Genomic DNA, 24,361 nt, shown 5'->3' with positions numbered 1-24,361 from the left:
GCGAAAAAATTACCATGTCAAGCAAGTGCCCCCCCCCCCCCCGAAAAAAAAATTCCTGTTCCTTCGTACGCGCCTCCTCCCAACGCACGTGCAGCGAATCCTCATCGCTTACCACACCAGCCGGTGAAATATAGAGTATATATCGAGCAATAATCGTTCTTGCCATCGTCGCAGTACACTAAGTTCCTTTTTCAGGGAGGCAGATCGATGGTGTGCATACACATTCGCCTCCGCATTTCCTAATGTGGTACGTATAAGCCTCTTCAATTTCACGTTCCTCTTTGCCTTGTCCTCTTCCCAGATAAATGACGTTACTAAAAAGCGGGTAGCAACCACATTGATAACAGCGACGCGCATATGCCTACGCACGGCGAGGGGGGAGGGGCAGGGGAGGCGCCTCTCAAAGTCACCTAACGGGTAGGGGCACAACGTCAACCCCCTACATTGATATCCAAGGAAGGGAGGGGCGCTGATATGATGCGGGGTGGCGAATGCGTCAAGAAGAACGGCTATTTGGGCTAGTTGGTTGGAATTCATAATAATAAGTGCTGCAGCGCGAGCACGAAGGTGCTAGAAGAAAAGTGAAACGAAAGGCGAGCCAAGGAAAGCAAAGAGGACAACACGAGCGCTGCGTCAAGTTAGCCGCGTATACACTGACATCATAGGGAAAGAGGGGGGTCACTGCAACAAACAATCGAACCGCCCCCCCCCCCCCCCTTGAAGGCGAATCCTAAGCCTGACTATGGTGACGCGCAAGATCAGCGCCATCATTTGAATTCAAAGAAGTGTAATGCTCACTCAGCCTAGCATTATTACAGTGGCCAAGGTACTATACAGTGTCCGATTTTATGAAAGGTAGCATGCGAGCGTACGGCCTGCGCTCTGGTGCGGTAAGGTCCACAGATAAGCGAAACTTTTTTTTTAAATACGATAGTCTTCCTTGAGGTACTTCGACGCAAAATTTGTGGTCTGTTTGTCTACCGAAACGATACGCGAAACGGTCAAAATGCAACGCCATCCGCAGCGCCCACCAATATTGTTCAAGTTTCAGCGTTCATACTTGCGCGATTGTAAATTAAAAAGCAATTATTGCGCATATCTCAGGCCAATATGTACACGTAAATATTCTGTGATGTGTCTCTTACTAGAGAAGGCATACATAAGTAATTCTAAGGGCCGTAGCGTTTATCGCGCTGCACTGACAATGCAACGCTATGCACAAAAAGGCAAGTGTTTCCAACGCTTTGCAAAGACGACACGGTTGTGGCACCTACCCGTCGGTCGCTGTGCATTCTACACCTTATCACCTCCGAGACAGGCGCCACCCTTCGTTTTTGAAGATAACTGCCAGATAGCGCTCGTGTCTCACGTGCCTTAAAGACCCTAAAACTTGGAAGCTCCACGAGCTTTAACGTGCCTCGATGCGCTCGTTCGCCTCCGCTGCACGGATCAAGGTACTCGATACCGTAGTGCCTCCAGAATACAATTCATCAGTTTTCTCGCGCAGAACATCAAATAAACATTTTGTTCACTCTCCCCAGACGCAAGACTATCGCCTTTCGACGACATTTGCAGGGAGGCATGCAGATACGGGGGGATTTTTTTCATACAGGGACCTTATGGCACAGCTGTTCACAGCACCATAGCCGACATTTGAGGAACGCACGTCCGCTTTTGGCGACATCGACAGTTGCGAGACCGGAAAAGAACAAAACTATTTTGAGGGAAGGGGTAGACAAGGGGTATTCAGGAGCATGTTGGTTGGGGACTCAAGTCCAGGGCCCCATTGGCTTGGGCTGTTCGCCTAACATGACTCATATCGAGGCATGACAATATCGAGACATAGGGAAGCTTCAGAAGACTTTTACTTATACTAAAAATGTTGCCAACTGTATACGGTGGTCGTCAAGAAGTATTAAAAAGTGGCGTATGGGTGAATAAGAACTGCAGGGATTGTGTGATACAAGCGAAGCACATCACACGGCGAAAGCAAGGGATAGCGAGCTGAACCAAAGTAGCCACTGTAAGCGTTATTCCAACAAGTGGCAACATACGTTAAAACAGTTCCCGGGGAAAAGAATTAGGCGGCAGCATCCACGAACCCAAGGCGACTTCGACAGAGCCAACCACGACTCCGACCAAGTTGCTCACAAGCAATAGCACGTTCCGGCCAAGCCCTCCGTACAACGCCCAGAGCCCGCAGATGACGACCGTCCAAAGGCCGATCTCTGGCAGCGGGTAGGTCAGGATGCGGGCGACCGGCGCCACGTTGCAAGCCAACGTCCAAGCCAACGCCGTCCTGCCCAACCACGCGACAGGCATCATCGGCGACACAAGAAACATCAACACGAGAGTCGCCGACAGAATCGTGCCAGGTCCGTAGTCGTAAGAGAAGGTGCGGTGCACGATTACGTTAACGGCCATCAAGATGAGACCGCAGGCGCTTGCCCATATCACGTCGGAGTTGCTGGCTGCGAGCCCGTAATGGAACCAGGCGTGCAGGCACAAGATTGTGGTAGCCATGGGCAAGAAGGCGACGCCCGAAGAGTCGCCGACGACCCAGACCCGCCAGGCCATGGTCAGGTTGCCGACGAAGCTGGAGACGGTCAAGAAACCAGCGATGCAACCGATGCGGGCACGATACTCTGCCATGATTGTGGTGGTGGGCATTGTGGAATGGCGCCGAGAACTCATTCACAGCACTGAGCTACGAGAAACATTTCGTTCCCATGGGTAAGCGTGCGATGTCGCTGGCATCTTTCTAGTGGAGGCGTTGGTAACGGCAGCCACTTCGATGCACTAACACCCATGTGCTTAGATCAATATGCGCACTTGTGGAAAATTAAATTGATCGTGAGCTCACCTAACCACCGCTAAGGCCAGCCTGTAAATCATATCGTGTTTTTTTTGGGGGGGGGGGAGGGGGAGGGGGGCAGCTCAAATACGACATCGTAAGCTATGCTTCAATGTTATATCATTTCATAGCTCCGTCATTGAACACGCCGGTGATGAAGAAGTGCAGTCGCTACATCGAAGCAAATCGAAAGCATTCCAGTGAATGACTGTCTTGCCTTCTGCGCATCTGATATATCACAAATGACTATATTGTATTCCCTTTGCCGCATCAAGTTGTGACGTACAAGATACACACTCGGTTGACATGACATGCAAATTATACAGCCAAAAATTTATATCTTTTATAGTCTTTTACGAAGAAAGAACAAATAAAAACTTGGACCATCTCCCCGAAGGGAACCCTGATGGGATGCGAAGCAGGATCGGTGCCTACGGCGTTGACCCGTTTGAAAACGGGCGTCGACGCGGGGTGCTGGAAGAACGGTTTGGCCCCGCCGTGGTGGTCTAGTGGCTAAGGTACTCGGCTGCTGACCCGCAGGTCACGGGATCGAATCCCGGCTGCGGCGGCTGCATTTTCAATGGAGGCGAAAATACTGTAGGCCCGTGTGCTCAGATTTTGGTGCACGTTAATGAACCACAGGTGCTCAAAACTTCCGGAGGCCTCCACTAAGGTTAAGGATGTTGTAGGTAGCCGGCGGATCTAGCCTTGCATAATTTGCAGGCAATTGCCCCGCCCTGTTTCCTCTTTGCTAATTGTATACCTAATGTCCTTTGTTTAACTAAGCACGATCAGGCTCTTAAAATAAAAATCGCGCATAACGCGACGTAAGCCTGCATAAGACGGCGGTCTCTTTGCTATTCCACATGCAGTATTGTATATAGCTCGCTGCACTATACCCCAAACATTATTGTCACTTATCACCAGTCACATGCGAGGTCTGTAGCATTCAAAAATTTCAAGAGAAGTCGCGACACCTGTTTACTGAAGATCGAGTGACCACGTGGAAACAATATCAGTCGCGCTGTCACATGGCGAGCCTAACCTTTGCAGTTAATTTCTCAAAGAAACCTTGCCGTTCCTTCTTAAGTTCACGACACTTAAGCAAATAGTGTTTTATATCACCGTTTTCTTTGCACTTCGGGTACAAGGGCGTTGCGGAGAGTCTGATCTTGCGGAGCTATGCTGGTATACGGCACCGATTCCGTTCGGATGCGATGAAGCAGGCAGGCCTCTTCCCTTGATAGCTCTTTTGTCACACATGGCTGGCGAGGCGTCAGCCATAACGAATGAAAATGCTTATTGACAGCTTCTCGTAAGATACGCTGATTATCTTTGGGAGCCTTCTTTGTTGGCGTAAGCTCCAGAGCACTCCGGGCAAGTCTGTCAGCCGCCTCATTACCCGTTATACCCACATGTGATGGAATCCATTGAAACTTAATGGTTATACCAATGCCATGCAGGTCTTTAAGGATTCGCAGTGATCTTAGAGTTCATCGATCCAAAACCAATCCATGTTTTAGCCGCTCCAAAGCGGGCTTACTGTCCGAAAACGGCACGACTTGTTGCTGCCTACAAAACTTCAGTTTCTTCAGGGCTGCCTGAATTGCCACGCTTTCACATGCTGTCGATGAAACAACGCACTCGAGTCGCGATGCCCAGGACGCCTTCAGAGACCGGATCACAAACGCTGCAGCGCTTGCTCCACGCACTATGTCGACTGATCCATCGGTGAAAACTTTCAAACGATCGGCGTACTTTTCTTCAATATATACAAGTACAAAAGAACGTACTTCTGCTGTGGGTGTAAAACGCTTGCTGTGCATCCGTCGAATCGTCAACTGACAGTCGACATCCTCATGTGACCAAGGTGGGTCTTGTCGAAGCTGTCTTTGAAGAAATCGATGCCAAGGTGGCGAAGGCTGCTGATGGCCACGAAAGCTCGCGATTCTGTGCGTTGCCGAAGGCGAGTGAGTAGTGCTCGTCCTGGGCTCGATGAGCCAAGTCGGCAAAGCTGTGTCAGCAGTCATTATGAGGCGAGAAGACGTAACGGCGGAAGACGAGCTTCATGAAGCGCATTTATGCTCGCTGCAAACTTTTGCACTCCCAAAGCGACTCTGGGGCCTTTACGATGAAGTTTTTCCCGCCGTTCGTACTTCTACTCACTCAGAGAGATCAGAGGAATTGGATCAGACGAAGCACACGATTGACAATTACTGCCGCGTGTAACTTTTATCATTGATGTTGGGTGGCTCCCCCAGCTTGTTCCTGCCATCCTTCGAAGAATGTTTACTCGGGGTGATAGCGCTGACATTGTCTTGTCTACTGCCCGTCGCCAGTTCATCCTGGTGTCCAGTGTGACTCCAAGGAATCTCATGTACTTGACTTGCTTATAATTGATGCATCAGGAAGTAGTGATTCCACTTACCAAGACGTACGATAAGCTCAATGACCGTGTTCGAAATCCCGAATCCTTGCGAGATCCCGGCAACAGTAGGGGAGGGGAGTCTCGTCAAAGGGGAAGGACGTGTTTTCGCACGCTCCTCAGCTGTTGTTTTGTGACTCGCGCTCCGCGCCGGACGTGCGTAGACCACCGAGGAGTGCGGTCGCTTGACCGGTGCTTCCCGCGAGTACGTTGCCCTACTCGTGCGCTCCGCAAGCACCGCCATGCCCATGGTTCATCGCGTGTGCCCTGTGCCTGTTCCCTGGATTACCAACGTGGAACTTCAGCCACTGCCTTCTATAGCTTGCATCGACTGGTCGGTGAGCGATTCTCCATCACTGCCGCGCTTTGTAGTGCTCGAATAGCGAGTGCAGCGTCGTAGCGACTAGCGCAGTTCAATCGCACCGCGTGTGAGGAATGTGTTCTTGAAGGCATGCGGACTTTTTTTTCTTTTCAGGCTTCGTTTTCACTGCAGGAACGCGAGTGATCCTTGTTTTTTTTTTTTCGGGAACGCGAGCGACGTTTTAGGAACGAGCTTGACTTTTCTTTTCAGGCTGTTTGACATTTGCTAGCCGCTAGCTGCTTTTAACCCGCGCGCCCGTTTCTTGTGTTTACAGTGACGTAGCGTGCGCGCTGCTAAGGTTTGTTTACTTTCAGCGCGTCTGTTATCGCGCTACTTGTAGCACAAGTACCACCGCCGTTTGATTACGTATCGCGAGCGTGCTCTGTGCCTATCGTTATCTTTCTTTGCAGGTACGCGTGTGATCTTTCTTTTCAGGAACACGTGCGATCTTTCCTTTCAGCCCCACCCCCCCCTTCTTTTTTATCTTTTTCTTTTTCAGATGTTGCTTTGATGCCCGGTAGCTGCTAGTTTGTTAATAAAACCCGCGATATTGTTTTTGTGCTTACCTGTAGTGTCGTGGAGTGTTCACTACAAGGGTTTATTTACTTTTAGCGAGTGTGCTTTCGTGCCTCTCCGCTACATTTAGTGCAAGTACCATCGGCGTTAGATTACTTCTAGCAAGTGTGCTGTGCGCCTGTCGTTACTTGTAACACGCTTATAGCCCTTGTGTGTGTGAGTGTGTGCTTGTTTGTGTTCTTGCTCTCAGCTAAAGTGCGTGTTTTATACCTCTGCGCAGCGTGCGTGATAGTGTCTTTGCAGCGTTTTTTTCCCGCTTTGTGTGAACACTGCGTTTGAGTGATTTTCCCCTGTAGCGCACTACACCACGTATAGCGAGCACTGTGAATAACCAGTGCTCCCCCCCCCCCCCCCATTAACCACCGGATCTGCCGCGAAGTGTTTTTTCCAGAACTCAGTCAACTAGTGTTCCCCATTAAAGTGTGTGTGTGTGTGTGTGTGTGTGTGTGTGTGTGTGTGTGTGTGTGTGTGTGTGTGTGTGTGTGTGTGTGTGTGTGTGTGTGTGTGTGTGTGTGTGTGTGTGTGTGTGTGTGTGTGTGTGTGTGTGTGTGTGTGTGTGTGTGTGTGTGTGTGTGTGTGTGTGTGTGTGTGTGTGTGTGTGTGTGTGTGTGTGTGTGTGTCCACAAACACGCACACAGACCCCACAGACCTCAGCCAGCTCCCCTGCACGACCATGGACGACCAGGACAGGTACAAACCTTCCGAGGACGCGAAGGCACTCGCGCGAGCTATCATGCCACCGCCAGGAACACTGCCGGCCCGACCTGTGCGTAACCCTAAGCACAATAGTGGCGCAAGCTTTGCTGGCATTCCTTTCGCTCAGCTAGAAAGCCTGCCATCTTGGACTCTACAGGAGTCTAGAGAAAAGATGATTGCATAGAATACTGCTGCCGAAGACGCTGCACGACACTTGTCGCAGGCCCGGCGCGATGCACCCATGTCTACCAGTGCCCCCACTGCTGCCACACCGCAAGACAGCAACCCACTAGCCCCCATCGGCGCAACTGCCGACAAGGACGCCCTTCCACCACTGCCCAAACCTTCGCCGGAAGAGGAGATGAACATGTCCTCGTCACGGAAGTACACCTTCCTGAGGGCAGCAGCGATGACGAAGCAGATACACAACGCAAATTGGTCCAAGCCCCCCCCCCCTCCCCTTAAGGAGAGAATGACACCAGCGCCGACAGCTCGGATTCCCGGGTGTCCTTTGATTCCCAATACACCGAAGACTCTACTGACAGTTCTGGAAGCAGCACTACGACTGGGGTGGCCTCGGTAATCCAAGTAGACCCCTCTGCTGTGACCACAGGCCCTCCAGGTGTACTTGCCGACGATGGTGCTGAGGAAAATGCAGAAGAAAGAATGGACGAAGCGCCTGGCCACGAGACCGCGCTCCCTCACCCCACCGCGGCTTTCCTGAAGGATGCCACAAGTGCTCGTACTACAGGAAACCCTCGGAGGAAGAGGAACAGGAATCGGCGCGAGAGGAGGACCGTTTCAGTTTTGCAAAGTACAGCTGTTTCCCCACCTTCCTCTGCGAACCATTGCATGCAGACCACAACCACGGGGTTACCCCCTGCACTTCACACTGCCCCCAAACACGTGCCACCCCCCCCCTACCAGCGAGACAGTCAACGATGAAGGTTTGCAGACAGTCCGCTCCAAGGCTGCCCTTTGTCGTACCAGGAACCTGACTTCAGCCGCTCTCCCCATAGACCCAACAGTGGTGGGGTAGTGCTCTACCGGCTTGTTACCGCTGGACGCTCGTTACGAAACTGTCCAAGACTGACCACAGCCTAGGCACTCTCGTGCACCCGGGAGTCGCTGCGATCCGGGTGAACCAACACCGCAACGTAGTAGCAGTGGACGTGACTTCCCAGAATTGCATTGGACAGCTCTTGGCCCTCACAGAGCTCAAGGCAATTCCAGTGACAGCCAGGCAGCCTGCTGACCACCGAACAAGTATGGGATTCCCCCATGGGGTTGACGGCGACGCTGCTGACGAGAACCTACTGTCCAGACTGCAGTCGGCTGTACGGGTCCTATCGGCATCCAGAGAAGGCCGCACCGTTACGCTGCGCTGCGAGGACACAGTTTCCCAAGACCACGTGACGCTCTTGAGAGTACGTTTCCCTGTCCAACCGGCCAGACAACGCCCACTACAGTGTAGACAGTGTGGTTGGTACGACCACGTGAAGGAGACCTGCAGCTGGCCAGACAGTTGCATCCATTGCGGCCGGTCTCATCCAGGAGAGTCAGACTGCCAGCGTCTTCATTGTGTGAACTGCGGTGGCCCTTACCGTGCTGAGACACCAGACTGTCCTTGCTGGCAGAAGCACAGACGAGTGGCTACTATCATGGCTCTTTCGACGACAGCCTTTTCCAGACCAGCAGTCGCGGCAGTTGTGAGGGAGGAGACGAGAGAGGTTCGGTCCTATGGAAGTGTAGTGAAAGGCCATGCTTCACCAGCCAGACCAAACACAGCACCACGCAACCCCTGCAGACGCGACCAACACTCCAGCTGTTCCTGCAGCCCCGGCTGCGCATGTTGTCCAGCCTCCTGTTCGTGTCTCCACGCCTGCAGCCACCACCCCCCAGGACCCAGCCTGCTGAGACCTCTGCCCCCGACGCCTTTAGTGGAACAACTCCTGGGCCTCCTTCTGCTCTCCTTGCAGGCAGTCGCTGCTTTGCTTCCACCAGAGCACCCACTTTGAGCCATCTACCTGCAGACAGGGGCTTGGCAACAGATTAACCAGCATGGCTAGTCCTCCCACCAGGTCACGTCGGCCCCGATGTCCGAGCGTCCTCCACTGGAACGTCCACCAGCTGGGACGACGGAGAGACGGCTTTGCACAACACCTGCTCGACAACGACTACGACGTCTTCGCACTCCAGAGGGTCTACGCCCAGGCCCAGCAGCTTCGACTTCCAGGCTACGTCGGCTACAGCAGCTGGACCAGCTGCACCCTGACAGACTGCCATGCTGCCCCTTGTCTGGATGACAACCACCCACAAGGACTTGCTCGCTGTGCTGTCTACGTGAAGCGGGACCTGCTGCAGGCTGAGGTATCCGTGGCCGACCTGGTTGGAGCGCCCTTCGTGTGCTGCGCCGTCCGCGTCCACCTCAACAGAGTCGACACCACGGTGGCCAGCGTATACATCAGACTCATGGAACCCTGGGACCCCAGGTGTCTTCGGCAGCATGCGCACAGACTGGGGAAGGACTTCCTGCTGTGCAGTGACGTCAACGCCCATCATCCCGCCTAGGGTGGCCGCAAGACCGACCTACGACGGCGAGAAGTGCGCGACATCCTGCTGCAGCTGGGCCTGGTGATCCTGAACACAGGGGCCGTCACCTACCTTCGTCGCGGAGCCAACAGCACCAGCACAGCCATAGACCTAAGCGTGGCCACGGAGGATTTCCGGTACGACTGGTCGCCATTTCCGGACACCTGGAGCTTGGACCACGTGCCCATCCTGCTGACCCCTTTCCGAGGCAAGGCCCCCAGGGACCGAGAGTACCGTGTGGTAGAGTGGTGATTATATTGGCAGCTGTTCAATCAGGACACGGGTGACAATGACGTCATGCAGCTGGTGACTGACAGTGCCCGGGCTGCAACCGTCGTTGTCAAGGCGCAGCAAGGGCAGCCGGTTCCAGACATCCAGCACCTAGCCTTGAGAGCAGCGCGGAGGCCGGCAAAACGCCATGCTTTAAAGAAGGCTGAACCAGAGCTCTGGAAAGTGTTCCGGAAGGTCGACGCTGTCTGCAGACGCCACGCCCGACAACACAGGAACCAGGGCTGGGCGGGCGTCTGTGCCTCCATCGACCGATCACGGGACAGCATCAAGGCCTGGCGCTTGCTGAAGTGCCTGCTGATGGTGCCACGACCCTTGAACCAAGTGATGTCCCTGGCCCTCCACCTTTCCATTCAGGCTGCGGATCTGACGGAACAGCTGACCGACCAGTTCGCTGCGAGGGACATTGCCAAGCGGCCCTGCAGTACCGTGCCACTCGCCACCATGTTGGGTGGACAGCCGCAAAGTACAAGAACTGTGCTGCGAACCCATCGGGAAGCACGAGTTGGAGGCTGTCCTTGCAGGATCCAAACGACAAAGTGCCCCGAGGGCCGATGAGGTCACCTTCCAGATGCTCCTTAAGCTGGACGAAGCTGGCCGCCAGCATCTACTCGAGACTAGAGCAGTGGTGTCCTACCGGAGTCATGGCGCACTGCGGTCGTCACCCTGACCCTGAAGCCCCGGAAGAAAGCCATGGTTCTCTCCTCGTACAGGCCATTCTCTCTCACCTCGGCACCCTGCAAGGTGCTGGAGAAGGTGGCCTTGGAACTACTCGAGTGGATTGCTGGGCAACTCAAGTTCTTCCTGGAACAACTGACAGGCTTCAAACGCCACCGGTGTACTGCCGACTCTATCTCCGACGTCGTCGCCACCCTCGAAGATGCCAAGAGCTGTGGTGACGTGGCCATGCTGCTCCTGCTGGACGTGGAGAGTGCCGTTGACGCTCTCCCACATGAGGTCGTCGAGACGGCCCTGGACTGACTTGGCGTTGACGGGTGCCTCCGCAGCTTCGTGACTGCCTCCCTGACCGGCAAGACCTTCCGGGTTCGAGTCTAAAGGAGACCAGCCAACTCAGGGACATCACCGCGGTGTACCTCAAGGTTCGGTGCTGAGCCCCTTCCTGTTCAACTTGGCAATGGCAGGGCTCCCCTCATCTCTCCCGACGGGCCCCAGGTTCCCGGCCCGCTGCTCCGTCTACGCCGACGACGTGGCACTCTGGGCTCGGGGACCAAGGCGGTTCATTCCAGCCATCAGGAGGTCACTGCAGGCGGCCCTGGATGCAGTGACCACCTACCTGAGTGGCAACGGACTCAAGGTCTCCGCAACTAAGACCGAGGCCCTGCTGATCCACCCGCTGGCAGCAGCACGGCGCTACGTGAAGCAGCTGAGGGTCGGCAACCGCAACCTGCCTTGGTAGCTGACGGTGAGGTACCTGAGGCTAACCATCGAACACCGTCTCACCTGGATCCCAGCTGCCAAGGTCGCCTGCACACAGGTCCGACGTTTCCAGGGGAAGCCATCAGCAAGCTGCAGCAGCGTGGGCGGGGCCGCTCCACCAAGCTAGCGCTACCGAATAAACCAGGCTTCAGCGCCCTCAGTTTTGCTGTACGCCTTCCCACTGGTGGCCTTGACGCCTGCCAAGAGACTGGACCTGGAGGGCCATCACAGGAGAGCAGTGAGGGCCATTTTGGGGCTTTCTAGGTATTCAATCGTGGTAGCAACCCTGGCCGAGGCTAGAGAGTGGCCCTTGTCCCTGCGCATGCTCCAGCGTGCGCTGGGGCACGTCGACCGCTTTCACCGTGCCGCCGATGGCAGCCCCCTCTTGGAGCGACTTCGCAAGCCGAGGTCACAATTGGGTGGTCTCTGTGCCCTCTACCACCAGATGGTCCCACATCTGCCAGTCCTGGTGGCTCCTACACCGCCCCACCACCAGCCACCTGAGGTCCACCTGTCCCTGGACGGGGCAACCAAGCGCCGAACGACTGCTGCAGCACTGCAACAGGCCACCGTCTCCAAGCTGCAGCAGGAACTGGCAGGACAGCTCCAGGTCTCCACTGACGGATCCGTCATGCCAGACGGCATAGCGGCGACTGCCTGCGTAATCCCATCCCGGGCTATCAGCAGGCAGTGCCGACTACCCTTGCCGGCAAACTCGACGGCTGCGGAGCTGGTAGGACTGCATCTGGTGGCAGACATGCTGGCCGAGGACTTTCTGGCAGAGCCGGTCGCAGTACTGTGTGACAGCAAGGCAGCCCTGCAGACGCTGGCCAACCATCGTCGTTTCGGGCTCAGGGGGAGTCTCCTGGTATTCAGGTACCAGGCCCTTGCGGCGGCCTGGACGTCTGTCTCCTCTCACGGGCTACCCTCTCAAGTGGGCATAGCTGGCAACGAGGATGCGGACACGCTGGCTAAGGCATCACACCAGCCAGGAACTCCCCCCCCCAACACCCAGGTCACGGCGGCCAGGGACTACACGCAGACTCATATCAAGAAGCTCCTCGCCTCGGTCCACCCGGACCAGAGAGTGGCCAATGGTCGGGGACCCAGGCGTCTTCCCGAGGCAGGCCTTACCAGGAGAGAAGGAGCCGAGCTGCTGCGGACCAGATGCATATGGACCGCGGCCCGCCGCTACACCAAGGGACGCTGCGCATCCACAGCCTGCAGCTGATGCGGCGACCCCAAGACCCTGGAGCACCTTCTCTGTGCCTGCCCTGCCTTGGCACAGGAACGCTCGAGAGTCACCGCAGCCTACCGGAGAGATTGCCTTCCTGCCACCACCCTGCAGCACCTTCTCTTCCCATCTTCTTCCCATTCCTGAACGAGACGGGACTCGCGGCCTATCGCTGAGAACGGGAGCCTTGCCGCCCCTACCCTTGCTGCTAGACTACTGTTCGTGCTGAAGACGACTATGCCACTGGGTCCTTAATCTTTTTCTCATCTTTCCACTTTTCTCCCATTTACCTTCCCCGCAAGCACTGCGCTGTGCTCCCTACCGGGCTGCAGAAATTAGGTGCCTTTTTTCCTTTTCTATCCAATACCACCACCGCCAACAGTTGGCGCATGACCTGTGCCCTTCCAATGTGCGGAAAGTTGTCTCTGGCAACGGAAAAAAGGCATAGCGGTTGCTTGCAGTAAGCTTATTTGAGGGTGCTGCTTTCTTTTTTGGGTGGGAGAACAGTCACGCGTTATTTTTCATATTTCGTGGACTTTCTTTATTAAGAGGTAAAATGAGCGCGCAAATAGTAAGCTTTTGAAAGTAACATAGACAGATTTATTGCACACAGACAGACAGTATAGCGCACAGTTGTTTTGCGCCGGCACTTCGACTTGGGACCAAGGCGAGACGAGCATCGACAACAACGGTCGGGCATTGTGCGACCCATAAGCTGCTTTGCTTGTAATAGTACACTTCCTGCCACCGCTCTTTGAGCAGCTCGTCAGCCACATGTGTGGGGAACAAGCATTGCGGAAGAAGGCAAGTGGCTACGAGACGCTCCAAGGTTTGCATGCCCGTAAACACCCGATAAATGTGGATGACAAGGCAACCACCGTGGCAGTTTTGTCTTTTTCGCCTAATGCTTACTGGGACACTTAATCAAAATTATTCTCAACCACACTCCAGCTCACGAAAGTATTACTCACTGGCCAGACAGATTCGCTGCTTGAACAAAGTTTGAGCGCATTTACCGAACGATGATCGCATCACCCTTGGAACGTCGTCTTGGACCACAAGCTTTTTCCAAACGACTTCTCATGCGCTGTCATTTAGCCGGGCAGCATCATTAAGGCCACGTTATGAAACCAACATAATTATCAGAAAATGTTCACGTTACCAGAACAAACACAGGCACGTTCACCTTCAATAATGCACATTAATGTGAAATAATCGGAATCATCACTGAAGGCTGAATCATCGCTAGAGGAAACGTGCGCAGCCCCTTGTACTGTGATACGCCCAACCGTAAACCGAGGCCACGAAGGGTGGCCCACCACGGTGTTAATTCCACTGAGCGGTAAGGGTTACTCCAATCCGGGTCGACTCGGGCAGTTCAAGTGTGCTCCGGAAGTTAGGCGTCACAGACATACGGGTATATAGCGATGTACGGGGTTTATAGCGACGCTCGCACTGAAAGCACGAGTTTGACGGTTAGCTTATAAAGCGATACAAATAGTTCAGAAGCGCCCTTGTAGCCACGAAAAATGCATTTGCAAGTTTTAGACTAAAGCGCCTGTTAATTGTCCATCGATTCAATGCTTGTTCGCCCATGTCTTCTCTGCAGGGTATCGTCTACTGCTTCAAACACACGGAGTCCGGCGAGACACTGCTCCGCTTCATCGGCTGTGCCGTGCCCGCTGCGTCGAGCGCGTCCACGCGGTTCACGATGTCGAGCAGCCTCTTCTCGGACAGCGGGAGCAACAGCAGGGAGAAGAGGAGCAGGTTGACGGCCGCGACGGCCATGTACAACGCGTCCAGTTCGTAACCGAGGCTCGTCACGAAAACAGGAAACGCGTCGGCCACCATGGCACCCAGCCGGCCGAAGGTGTACGCCCCGGCGAAGGCCACGCTGCGAACCTAACGAGAAGTGGCGGAAAGGCAGCCAACAGCACTTTTATAATGCAAACGTCATAGTCCCTATAGGGCATTTGCCCAGACGGGAGCCTCAAAACATGCGGCCAGCATGCCTTCCGCTTGTGGACTAGCCTTCATATGCATGTCTTCATCTCCTTGTCTTTTTTTCTTAATTATTCATGAGCTACAGAGACGTGACTGGTCCCAAGTATTTTTATTGTAGTGAGAGACTCCATCCGGTGTTTATTAGCTAACCCACAACCATGGAACAAAAACGCCATTTTTCAGAATTGGCGGACAGATTTAAGTCATTCTGAGGATCAGTGTCAACATGCTTCTCGAAAACCGATTTCAAGACTCTCCCAGAAATTACATGTAGACATAAGAAAAAATATTTCTTCCAAATGGCTAATTGACGTTTTATCCACTAATGCGCAGTAATTTCATGTGGCGAGAAACTGTTACATTAATTGCGAAAAATGGGTTTAGTTTGGGAAAAATTTATTGTTAAAGTCCGAAGGCGTCCGTCCTAGCATATGGTGGGCCGCTACCACGATCTATGGGACAGTAAGGCCGAGACCTAGCGCCGCATCGTGGGCCCTCTGTACAGCCCAAAGTTGTGATGTTATGTCGTTTCACGCATGGGTGATGATATATATTATCACGGTTATTAGCCGTAAACACAAAATGAGGAAGAAGCCAGCATCACGAGCGGCAGTCTCTGGCGTTCTTTTTTTTTTTGGACACTTTCGTGTTTAGAGCACTTGCATATAGCATGAGTGCCCATAGTAATTCTGAACCCTCGTCTGTATATTTTGTGGAATATACATTTGTAATTTGTGGATTATACGTTTTGTAAGAAGAAAACCATTGATTGAGTGAACGATTGATTGATACCTGCGTCGGAAACAGCGCCACGGTGTGTACGCAGAGCAGGACGTAGGCGATGTTGAGGAGTAGCGACCGCCACATGACGATCAGCTGGATCGGAAAACTAAGGCCCATGGACTGGGACACGGCGCTGTAGAGCAGCATGAATGACACGGCCATCAGGAAGACCACCAGGGGCGCCACACGGCCGTGGTGCTTGATGATGAAGTAGGCGATCGTCATGGCCGGCACGTTGCCGGCGATCACGACCCACTTGACGAAGCTCGCGTGCGGACCCTCCATGTCCCGGTAGTAGTAGTTGCCGTACACCGTGAACCAGCAGCCGAACACGACGAAGCAGTGGGCCAGCATAGTGCGCGAGCGGAAGTAACGCAGCTGCGAGCGCCTGCGGTGGCTCGACTTACCGCGCTCTTCCGCCGCCGCCGTAGTTCCCGTCGCAGCAGTCCCCACCAGCATGTCCTTGACCTTCTCGAGTCGCTCGATCACGACGTCGGGTTCTTCGTCGTTGAGCAGCGCGGCCCAGAGGGCCACCCTGCGGGCCTCGTGGAAGCGGTGGTTGACGATGAGCCAGTGCGGCGACTCCTCGGTCACGGACACCGTCAAGAACAGGAACAGCGCGGGGAGCGCGAGGCACGCGTGCCACATGCGCCAGTTGGAGGCCACGTACGCGACCGTCGCCACGTACACGGGCGCCAGGACTGTGGGCCAACAGACGGCCAGAGCGCAGAAGGGATCCCGCGGACCCACGGGGGTCGACTCGAAGAGCAGGACAAAGGACACCACCTGCACATCGTGCGTGGAAGAAACGCATTGAGCATCAATGGCACCGCTTGTCGTCGCTAACGGTTATGCACTTCTGTAACAAGCACTTAGAGAAAGAAAAATGAGGGACCGCTCTGTCTTATCGATGATCATGCCGAGTGAATAGGGTCGTGCTTTTTATCAATTTAATAAAAAGAAAATGATTCCTCGTGATTTAAAAGCCCTCGTGCAAACGTTAGTGTCACGGACTGCCATTTTTGCGACCCGGCGTCACGGCAATTAACGGGCGCCGTACTACCCCGCTGTGGGGCAATGTCACGGACTGCCATTTTTGCGACCCGGCGTCACGGCAATTAACGGGCGCCGTACTACCACGCTGACCGGCGGGAACTGCGGGCGCATGAAAGAGAGTCGGGAAGTGCAGAATGGGATGTTCTTCTTCGAACGTCGCCGCCGACGTTTGATCCTTTGTACCTACGGCGGCGTCTGCAGGGTCGTGGAAGGCCGCGATGTACCCCGAACAAGGTTTAGACTACGGGACGCACCGGCTGAGAGCCAAACAGTCTGACCGTTCCCACGGGAAAACTTCTGGTGGCCAAGCCGTATGACAGCACCCCAACAGGTTGTCACTCTCGCTAGTTGAGGGCCCTCTCCTAATTAAAAAGGGGTGGGGTCAATATATTTTTTGGGGCGGAGTTTCCAACAATGAAACGCGCATGATTGGACCCATGTAGAGGTCTCTTGTTCCCAAGGAAGAGAGCGAGGGGACACGAGGGGGATTTAAGCGCAGGATTTTGCCCTACTAGGCAGACTATAGTCGCTGACCAACATGGTTTAGAAACAGATCAACAAGCATCTCTTCTCGAAGTTTTTAGTGTGGCTCTGTATCGGCTAGCCACCTAAAATTAGCCGTTCGTCTAGTTGTGACGCGATATTAACGTCTGCAACGTAGACATCGGGTCTTCGCCTCCAGTTAGCTCAACCTGCTCGAAGTCACCTGCAAGCACTAGCCTCCCGGAGCCACCAGCGTAGCAACACCGCCGACATCGCAGTCGTGCCAGAACTCTCTTCGACTTCTCGCATCCGATCGTCGGGGACGCAACGCTGCCGGTCATCACACGTATGCCTTCACCTGTTTATATCTTCGAACTTTCTCATCCGTAGTTCTATTGTTGTTAGTTTGTGTAGTTTGTAATAGTTCTCTCTCGTAAGCTGATTTATTGTTTTTATGTGTATTTTTAGTTGTATCAAGTGTTGATGTATTTTGTTAGTTGTATTGAAGTGTTGTACTAGAACCCGTGTGCTGAAATATCGCTAGAGTAAAGTTTGTTTTGTTTTCTCACGTCTCTGATCTCTTCACTGTCTCTGCCTGCGTACGGAACGAACTAACCTGCTGTCATTCCCGTCGCCGACTTCGCGCTGGCGATGCTATAGAGTGGCAGCTTGTAACAGTTATAGTTGCATAGATTTGAACATGTGCGGACGTTTGGGGCGCAGATAGCGCACAACTGTTTTGAATAGTTACGGGCGTTGTTCAGAGTCCTTGTTCAAACGTTCCCGCAACCGTTGAAACACTCTAATATATTCTAAGTATAGCCAATTATAAGATAAAATATTCTGGCGTCGTCGCAAACGCTTGGCATCGTGTTGACAGCCAACAAATGCGAAGCTTCGCAATCTCTAACTGATGGGCTGCTAACGCAACCACAGAGTTTCCTATAAATGCACAACAGAGGGAAGTCTGGCGCTAGTGCCTATGGGAGCTGCAACGAACGGTGCATCAGCGAGCATGGGAATTGTGGGTAGCACACAAATTTGTATAATCTTCGTACTTTCAGCTCCGTTTGGCTTCACGTGGCAGGAGCTGCTATGTCAAGAAACAACCATGAAAACTATCACTCTGTCCTGCAATTCACACACCGAACATATAACCTCCAAGGATAGCGAAACTCTGGGTTACTTTCCAAGGAACGTTTCTTGCTCCATCGCCACTAAACTTATTACTATATGTACATTCAGCCTCAAATGGACTACACTTGATCTGTTCGGTACTCTGATCAGGTAACATTATCTCATGTTAGAATTCGTTCGAAACCGTGCAGCTCATTTCATTTTGGTTAATTACCATCGATAAGCTAGTGTCAACCAAATGAAGGTATCTCTGAACCTGATTGTCCTAGCTGCTCTCCGAAAGGGCAGTCACATCTGTCTGTTTCATAATGTTTTCATCGCAATCCGATCCTTCGTTCCCGATTAATCGAAGCTGCTCCCTTTATTTCTCGTCGTCACAATTACCAAAAAAAGGTAACAGTCCCCCATTGAAGGGACGATTAAACGAGAAGGGGGAGTGAGCATTGGCTAGCAGACGCGAGAGAAGGGGGAGCGTGGGAGAGGTGGTAGAGGGGGCGCGCATGCGCAATGGTAGTGTAAACCACGGGGAAGGATGCCTAAAGGAGAGAGAACACTGTCTTTGTCGGCGTTGCGAGGCGACAGAGGAGGAAGCGTAGGAGAGAAGAGAGGAGGAAATGAAGCACATTCGCAGTAAGCGTGGTCACGCCGCAGACCGGATTGAGCTCGTCACTTTAAGACGCTTCGCATCTATAATAAACAACGCCACAAGTGCGTTCGAAACCCGCAAGCACGAAGACTAAGCAAGACTAGGTAAATTTGCGTACTATACCCATCGTTCCCACGGTCGCTGAACAATCGCAGCGCCCGAGTCCCCTCCAGTTAACTTTAGGAAGCTCTACGAACGGAAAGTCTCACCTCTAGCACGCTGACGGCTGCCGAAGAGACGAATCGCAGCACTATGAAGGCAACCAGCGTGGGCGCCAGGGTGGTGGCGGCGCCGGAGCAAAGGAGGACGCACACCGCGGCCCACATGATGGGCCGGCGACCCCAGCGGTTGGACGCCAGGCCCGCGCACGGCACGGACAGCGCGGCGCCGCACATGAACGCCGCCTTGATCACGTGCTGGTACCACCTGCGGTCGCACACGATGTTCCAGAAGACCAGCACGGTGGTTCCCGTGTGGCGCGTGTCATAGTCCCAGGCGTCGCAGGCGACCGCCACACGCGTGGTGTTGTCGGCCCCATGGTCCTGCGTATAAGGCGAGACCCAATGTTCTTCACAGCCATGCGCAGGGTTCCACTTTGGGAAAGGGGGGTGAGGGAGGTTTGTAGCAGCGCCACCCTCCCTATTATGTCAATGTATGGGGTTGACATTGCAACCCCCTCTCCCCCCTCCACCGAGTCGCAGCGCCCACCTCCATATTGCCACACTCCTTTCTCAAATTTTATTATCGCCCCGTTACACCTGTAAGTGCTGCCTTGCGTAACTACGCCGATTACTCCAGAACCATCGAGATAATCGTAGAACCTTGCGATGCGATTACGCGCACAACGCGAACATTACAGATTCTTCTGAAACTTACGTTAGCGCCAGCGATAACGCTGGAATACTCGACGACACATGTGTACGCATCACCGTTTGTCATCACCATTTGACGGCTGACACTCTGTTCGCCGATCTCAGGGCCAGTGTCTATTAAAGTCCCCATATTTTTCACTAGGGACTTTAGTGCCTATCGCTGCAATATGACTTTCCTTTTACCGGCCGCCAGTTCAGCCATGTTTCATTTTGGATAAGCCCTCTCTGCCTTTGTCAGAGTCACGACCCCGTGACAACATTATGCGAGTGTATGGGGGTGCCTTTGCGATCTCTCCCCCCCCCCCCGAGTCACAGCGCCCTGTTCTCATTATGTCAATGTATGGGGCAGAGTTGATTGATTGATATGTGGGGTTTAACGTCTTAAAACCACCATATGATTATGAGAGACGACGTATAGTGGAGGGTTACGGAAATTCGGACCACCTGGGGTTCCCTCCCCCCCTTTTTTGTGACTAGCAAGGGCGGTCACCCCCCGCCCCCTCGAGCGCAAGCCTATGATGTTCCAAGCTGTCTTACTTTAGCCCACATTAGTCGTCCTGAAAACCTTCTATTCACAAACGATGCGTTGGTCGTCATCTAGGACAGCTCCGAACTCTCCGAGGCGGTGCGCTCAGCTGAGTGTTGCGTGTACGAGTGCATCTGGCATACTTTGGCTGTTAGGAATGAAATGAACGTTACCAACGTTAATAATTAGGGAGCGTAATTGTTTGCGATCTTAATAAATGTAATAACCCAATACAGACATAAATAACAGACGTAATAGAAAACTTGATTCCATGTCCTAGTCTTTTTTTTTTGTTCCTATCCGAGCCTTCGGCTATAACCAAACAATGCGAAAAAAATTCTTTACTGTAAGCCTTTCGTTACGTCACTGCTTAGAGCAGCGTACGAGGGGTGTACATTTTACTGTATATGCTACTATATACAGTAACTCTAGAAAGGTTCGTACCTCCTCGCCACCCTTATGCGGTTCTTCGTAGTGGCGGCAGCCGTCGTGGCCTCGGCCACCCGGTCCGCGGGGCAGGTACTGCTCCTTCCAGGCTTTGGCGCTCACGTTGGCGTACTCGGCGCCAGGCCGGCACCAGTGGTCCACGGGCTCCAGGTCCGTGACGACGGCGAAGCTCTGCGAGTAGGCCACGAACGTGGTGATCTGCGCGCACAGCAGCGCCAGCCTCTGGAAGCGCCCGAAGCCGAACACGATCATGCCCTGCACCAGCGTCGCGTCGGTCGCGCTCTCCGTCAGGGGCTGAAACAGCGACGGCAGGTACGCCGACACGATGCTTCGGGAACGACGCAGTCGGTCCATCGCCGGTTGTCCTCCCCCTTCCGATGACTTTCGGCTTTCCAAATTATTGCTCCGGAGAAACTCGTGGCCTTCGCCCGGAGCAGCACTTCTTCTTCTTCTGGGACTTTGCACGCCGAGCGCGCTCGCGCATGCTCGCGGCATAGTTTCGTTGTTTTCGCCTATGTCTGATGAGTGGGGCCCTCTGAGAAACGCCTTTGAATCTGCGATTTCCACTGGTTGGCCGTGACTACTCAAATATACCTGCAAGAGTACTCGCGGGACAAAGAGAATTGCACGTTGAAATTGATCTCTCACAGTTCTTGTTTTGTGCCCCGTCTTGGTGGTCTATTGGCTATGGTACTCGGCTGCTGACCTGCAGGTCACGGAATCTAATCCCGGCTGCGGCGGCTGTATTTCCGATGGAGGAGGAAATGTTGCAGGCCCGTGTGCTCAGATTTGGGTGCACGTTAAAGAACCCCAGGTGGTCGAAATTTCCGGAGCCCTCCACTACGGCGTCTTTGATAATCATACGGTGGTTTTGGGACGTTAAACCTTACATATCAATCAGTTCTTGTTTTGTAAAAAATTATGAGTCATTACTGCGGCCAATCACCTGTTAACGTTACGAGGCGGAGGGCGATGGGGGGCAGTTTCGTTCCAGCATCCTTACCTTTTCCCTCCTGTCGCCATATTACGAAAGCAGACAAGCTTCGCAGTGGATGAAACAATTAACATAATAAACATCAATGTGCGTCTCACAGTAGCATGCCTGAAGTGTTCAGAATTATTTTTGAAATAGAAACATAACCCACGAGTTTCACCTTTACACTGTGACCTGTATCCAAAAACAAGCATTCATATTGCTGTCGTAACACAAAACAGCTGGAAGGGGGTGCGCTGGCAAATTATCTCATGCGGGGAATATCAATATTATACACAGCGCCTATCCTTTTAAATTTATTTCATAATTTACACATTGAATTGCGAATAAGTTCTGCCCAAAACATTGCATGAAGATTTCATCAACCCATGCTCACCTATAGTAAATAAGAGTTACGGTGCTTTTTAGTTTGTTCTTTTTTCCTCACTGATGTTACTTTTTTTTTTTTACGAAATTACATTCAGTTTCTGAATAGATCGTATCCGATGAATATTCATTCTGTATGATATTTTGTCCTTTTCTTTCTGAACACGTGTGTTATTGCTGTTTGTGTTGTATACACAAGTTGCTTTTGTTTCAAGCGACTATTATCCGCAAATTATTCCCTCACTGATCAAAATAGAGAAGTTATCAGTTGTTTTTAACAGTTCTTGCAATGCCGTTCTTTGGTTACGGCTGCTATTGAAAAAGGAAAAAAAAAGGACTTGCGCGGCTATAACACCGCATTGCAATAAAACACTAAAACGAAAGGAGATTTTTTTTCGCAGTAGTTAAGTACTCCTTCCCAATAATAATATCAGCACGCTTGCTGCGGGAAGCAGCTTGGTGAGCGGATGGGGACTCCAACTGGAAGTTTCCTCACCAATCACCGTGACATCATAGATTTCGACGTCGCCTGCTAGAAGCAGAGTCATTTTCAAGTCGTTGAAAAAAATCGGTGAAAATGAAGCTCATTGCCCCGTAATAGGTTCGGCGATTTAACGAACTAAGTTTCCGGAAGTTTCGTTGGACCAATGTCGCCACAATACAAAAAAAAAAATTAACTTGAATATCAGTGACGTCACGCTTGGAGGTTTCAAGGTGAGATTTTAAAAATGAAACTTCTGATCTTAATTTAACGACGTTAAGTTAACTATAACGACATTAGTGTATTTACGATTCATTAATCTAAAGTGGTTCATTGTTTGACTTCACTGTCCCTTTAAACAATGCCTGAGAACTGCGAATGAGTAAGCGCGCAAGGCAAACTCGGTGAACCCCTCAGATAATTAAGGGTCCACCCCCCCGGAAGGGGGGGGGGGTGGATGAAGCGCACGACTACGGTGAAGATCGTAGTAAGTAGGTCCGCTCTGTAAAACTGTGCGCAAGCATACCTTTAAAAAACTCGCGCATGAGTATTTGTTCAAGAAGGAAACGCCAGATGGCAGCACGGGCGGCGCTCTTCGTGTAAAAAAACTTTTGTTCTAACAAATCAGAATGCGTCACCGCGCCGTATCAAAGTGATGTCTGGACGAGCCTTATCGATAACATAAACTGATCATAGATAGAATAGAGCCCCATTAATCTCATAAATAGAACTTACATTAAATGGAACCCGCTTCAGATTTTTTTTTTTTTCTAGTGCTAATCCTCACAACAAAATGTATGCCATGAGTACCAACTTAAAAAGTACGCTCCCCAGTGTTGATTGATGGCTTAAAAGTTTCACGCACTAAACACTGGGACGCAAGAAATTTCGAAGGCGTCTACTGTACCCTACGTAGCTTTTAATCGATGAACATCAAACACATTGTCACCTGTTGATGCCATAGAAGTTTGATTGATTGATTGATTTGTGGGGTATAACGTCCCAAAACCACCCTATGATTATGAGAGACGCCGTAGTGGAGGGCTCCGGAAATTTTGACCACCAGGGGTTCTTTAACGTGCACCCAAATCTGAGTACACGGGCCTACAACATTTCCGCCTCCATCGGAAATGCAGCCGCCACAGCCGGGATTTGATCCCGCGACCTGCGGGTCAGCAGCCGAGTACCTTAGCCACTAGACCAACGTGGCGGGGCTTGCCATCGAAGTTTGAACTAGCATACGGCGTTTCAGAGAATTTCATGTCACGCAAATACCAAGAATACATTTTAAAATTTCTGACGTCACACGCAAAGATTTCGGCGCGAAATTTAATAATGAAACTTCGACCTTGATTTTCTCCGGTAGTAATGCATTTCCGACAGTAAAGCATGCATCTCCATTTTCGACAAGTTACCTTTGCGTCACTTTCGTTGTCTTAGTGCACCCGTGATCGCCGAAGGTCTCCCTCTCCTCCGGCATCCCCTCTCTTTCCACACCTCCACCATCTTCAATCTACAGGGAAAGCAAGGAACGAGAAATGGCATGGGAGGAAATTATAGCCGCCCGCACTCACAATTGGCAATGCAAGACTGTGCCGCGTTGTGGAGGAAGCTCATTAGAATTCAGCCAGCGATTCCAAGGCTGCCATACCGCTCTTATTGGGAATCGTAAATGAGGAATAATATATCCCACTGCGCGAGCACGCCAAACATGTGCACGGTGGCCTGGCGGCTCTGTTCCTTATTGCTCTTCTTCCTCGTCTCTCTACGCATGTGGTGCTTCCTCGCATCACGTGTACCATCAGATTGACTTCAGTTTTCAAGAGGCTTGTAGTGGTGCGGCAGTCACACACCACTAGAGCCGGAATGCGCTTATTCGTCCATTATCTGAACACAGTACTTGAGTATATAGACCCGGTATGCATGGACGGAGCCATGCAGGACTTCTTCCTTCCGTGAAAGGGGTATCAAATTTTACAGAGGGTTGGCATTCCCCCCCATCTCCAAGAAAGCTGGTGATGAAGACAGTAGTTAAGCACGTTCTTTTATCGTTTTATTAAGCTTTATAGTATTTTTGTTGTGAAGGTCTACCAAGATTTCACT

General features: G+C 52.3%; 1 protein-coding gene across 2 annotated transcripts in view; it reads right to left on the bottom strand.

Annotated features, from left to right (window-relative positions):
- Nucleotides 1–13,035: 13,035 nt before the first annotated feature.
- LOC119181830 (solute carrier family 22 member 6) overlaps nt 13,036–24,361 on the bottom strand; it is a 340,399-nt gene continuing 329,073 nt past the window's right edge. For both annotated transcript variants that reach the window (XM_075875149.1, XM_075875150.1), the window contains 5 exons: nt 23,674–23,771; nt 20,415–21,011; nt 18,782–19,114; nt 15,260–16,036; nt 13,036–14,365 (listed from right to left, as the gene is read on the bottom strand). In XM_075875149.1, coding sequence (XP_075731264.1) covers nt 14,081–14,365; nt 15,260–16,036; nt 18,782–19,114; nt 20,415–20,912 — 1,893 coding nt within the window. In that variant the 5' untranslated portion in view covers nt 20,913–21,011; nt 23,674–23,771 and the 3' untranslated portion in view covers nt 13,036–14,080. The remainder of the gene's footprint in view (nt 14,366–15,259; nt 16,037–18,781; nt 19,115–20,414; nt 21,012–23,673; nt 23,772–24,361) is intronic.

The sequence above is a fragment of the Rhipicephalus microplus genome, chromosome 10 (genome assembly GCF_043290135.1).
Source record: "Rhipicephalus microplus isolate Deutch F79 chromosome 10, USDA_Rmic, whole genome shotgun sequence".
Classification (NCBI taxonomy): domain Eukaryota; kingdom Metazoa; phylum Arthropoda; class Arachnida; order Ixodida; family Ixodidae; genus Rhipicephalus; species Rhipicephalus microplus.
This window is presented reverse-complemented; position numbering and strand designations above follow the sequence as displayed.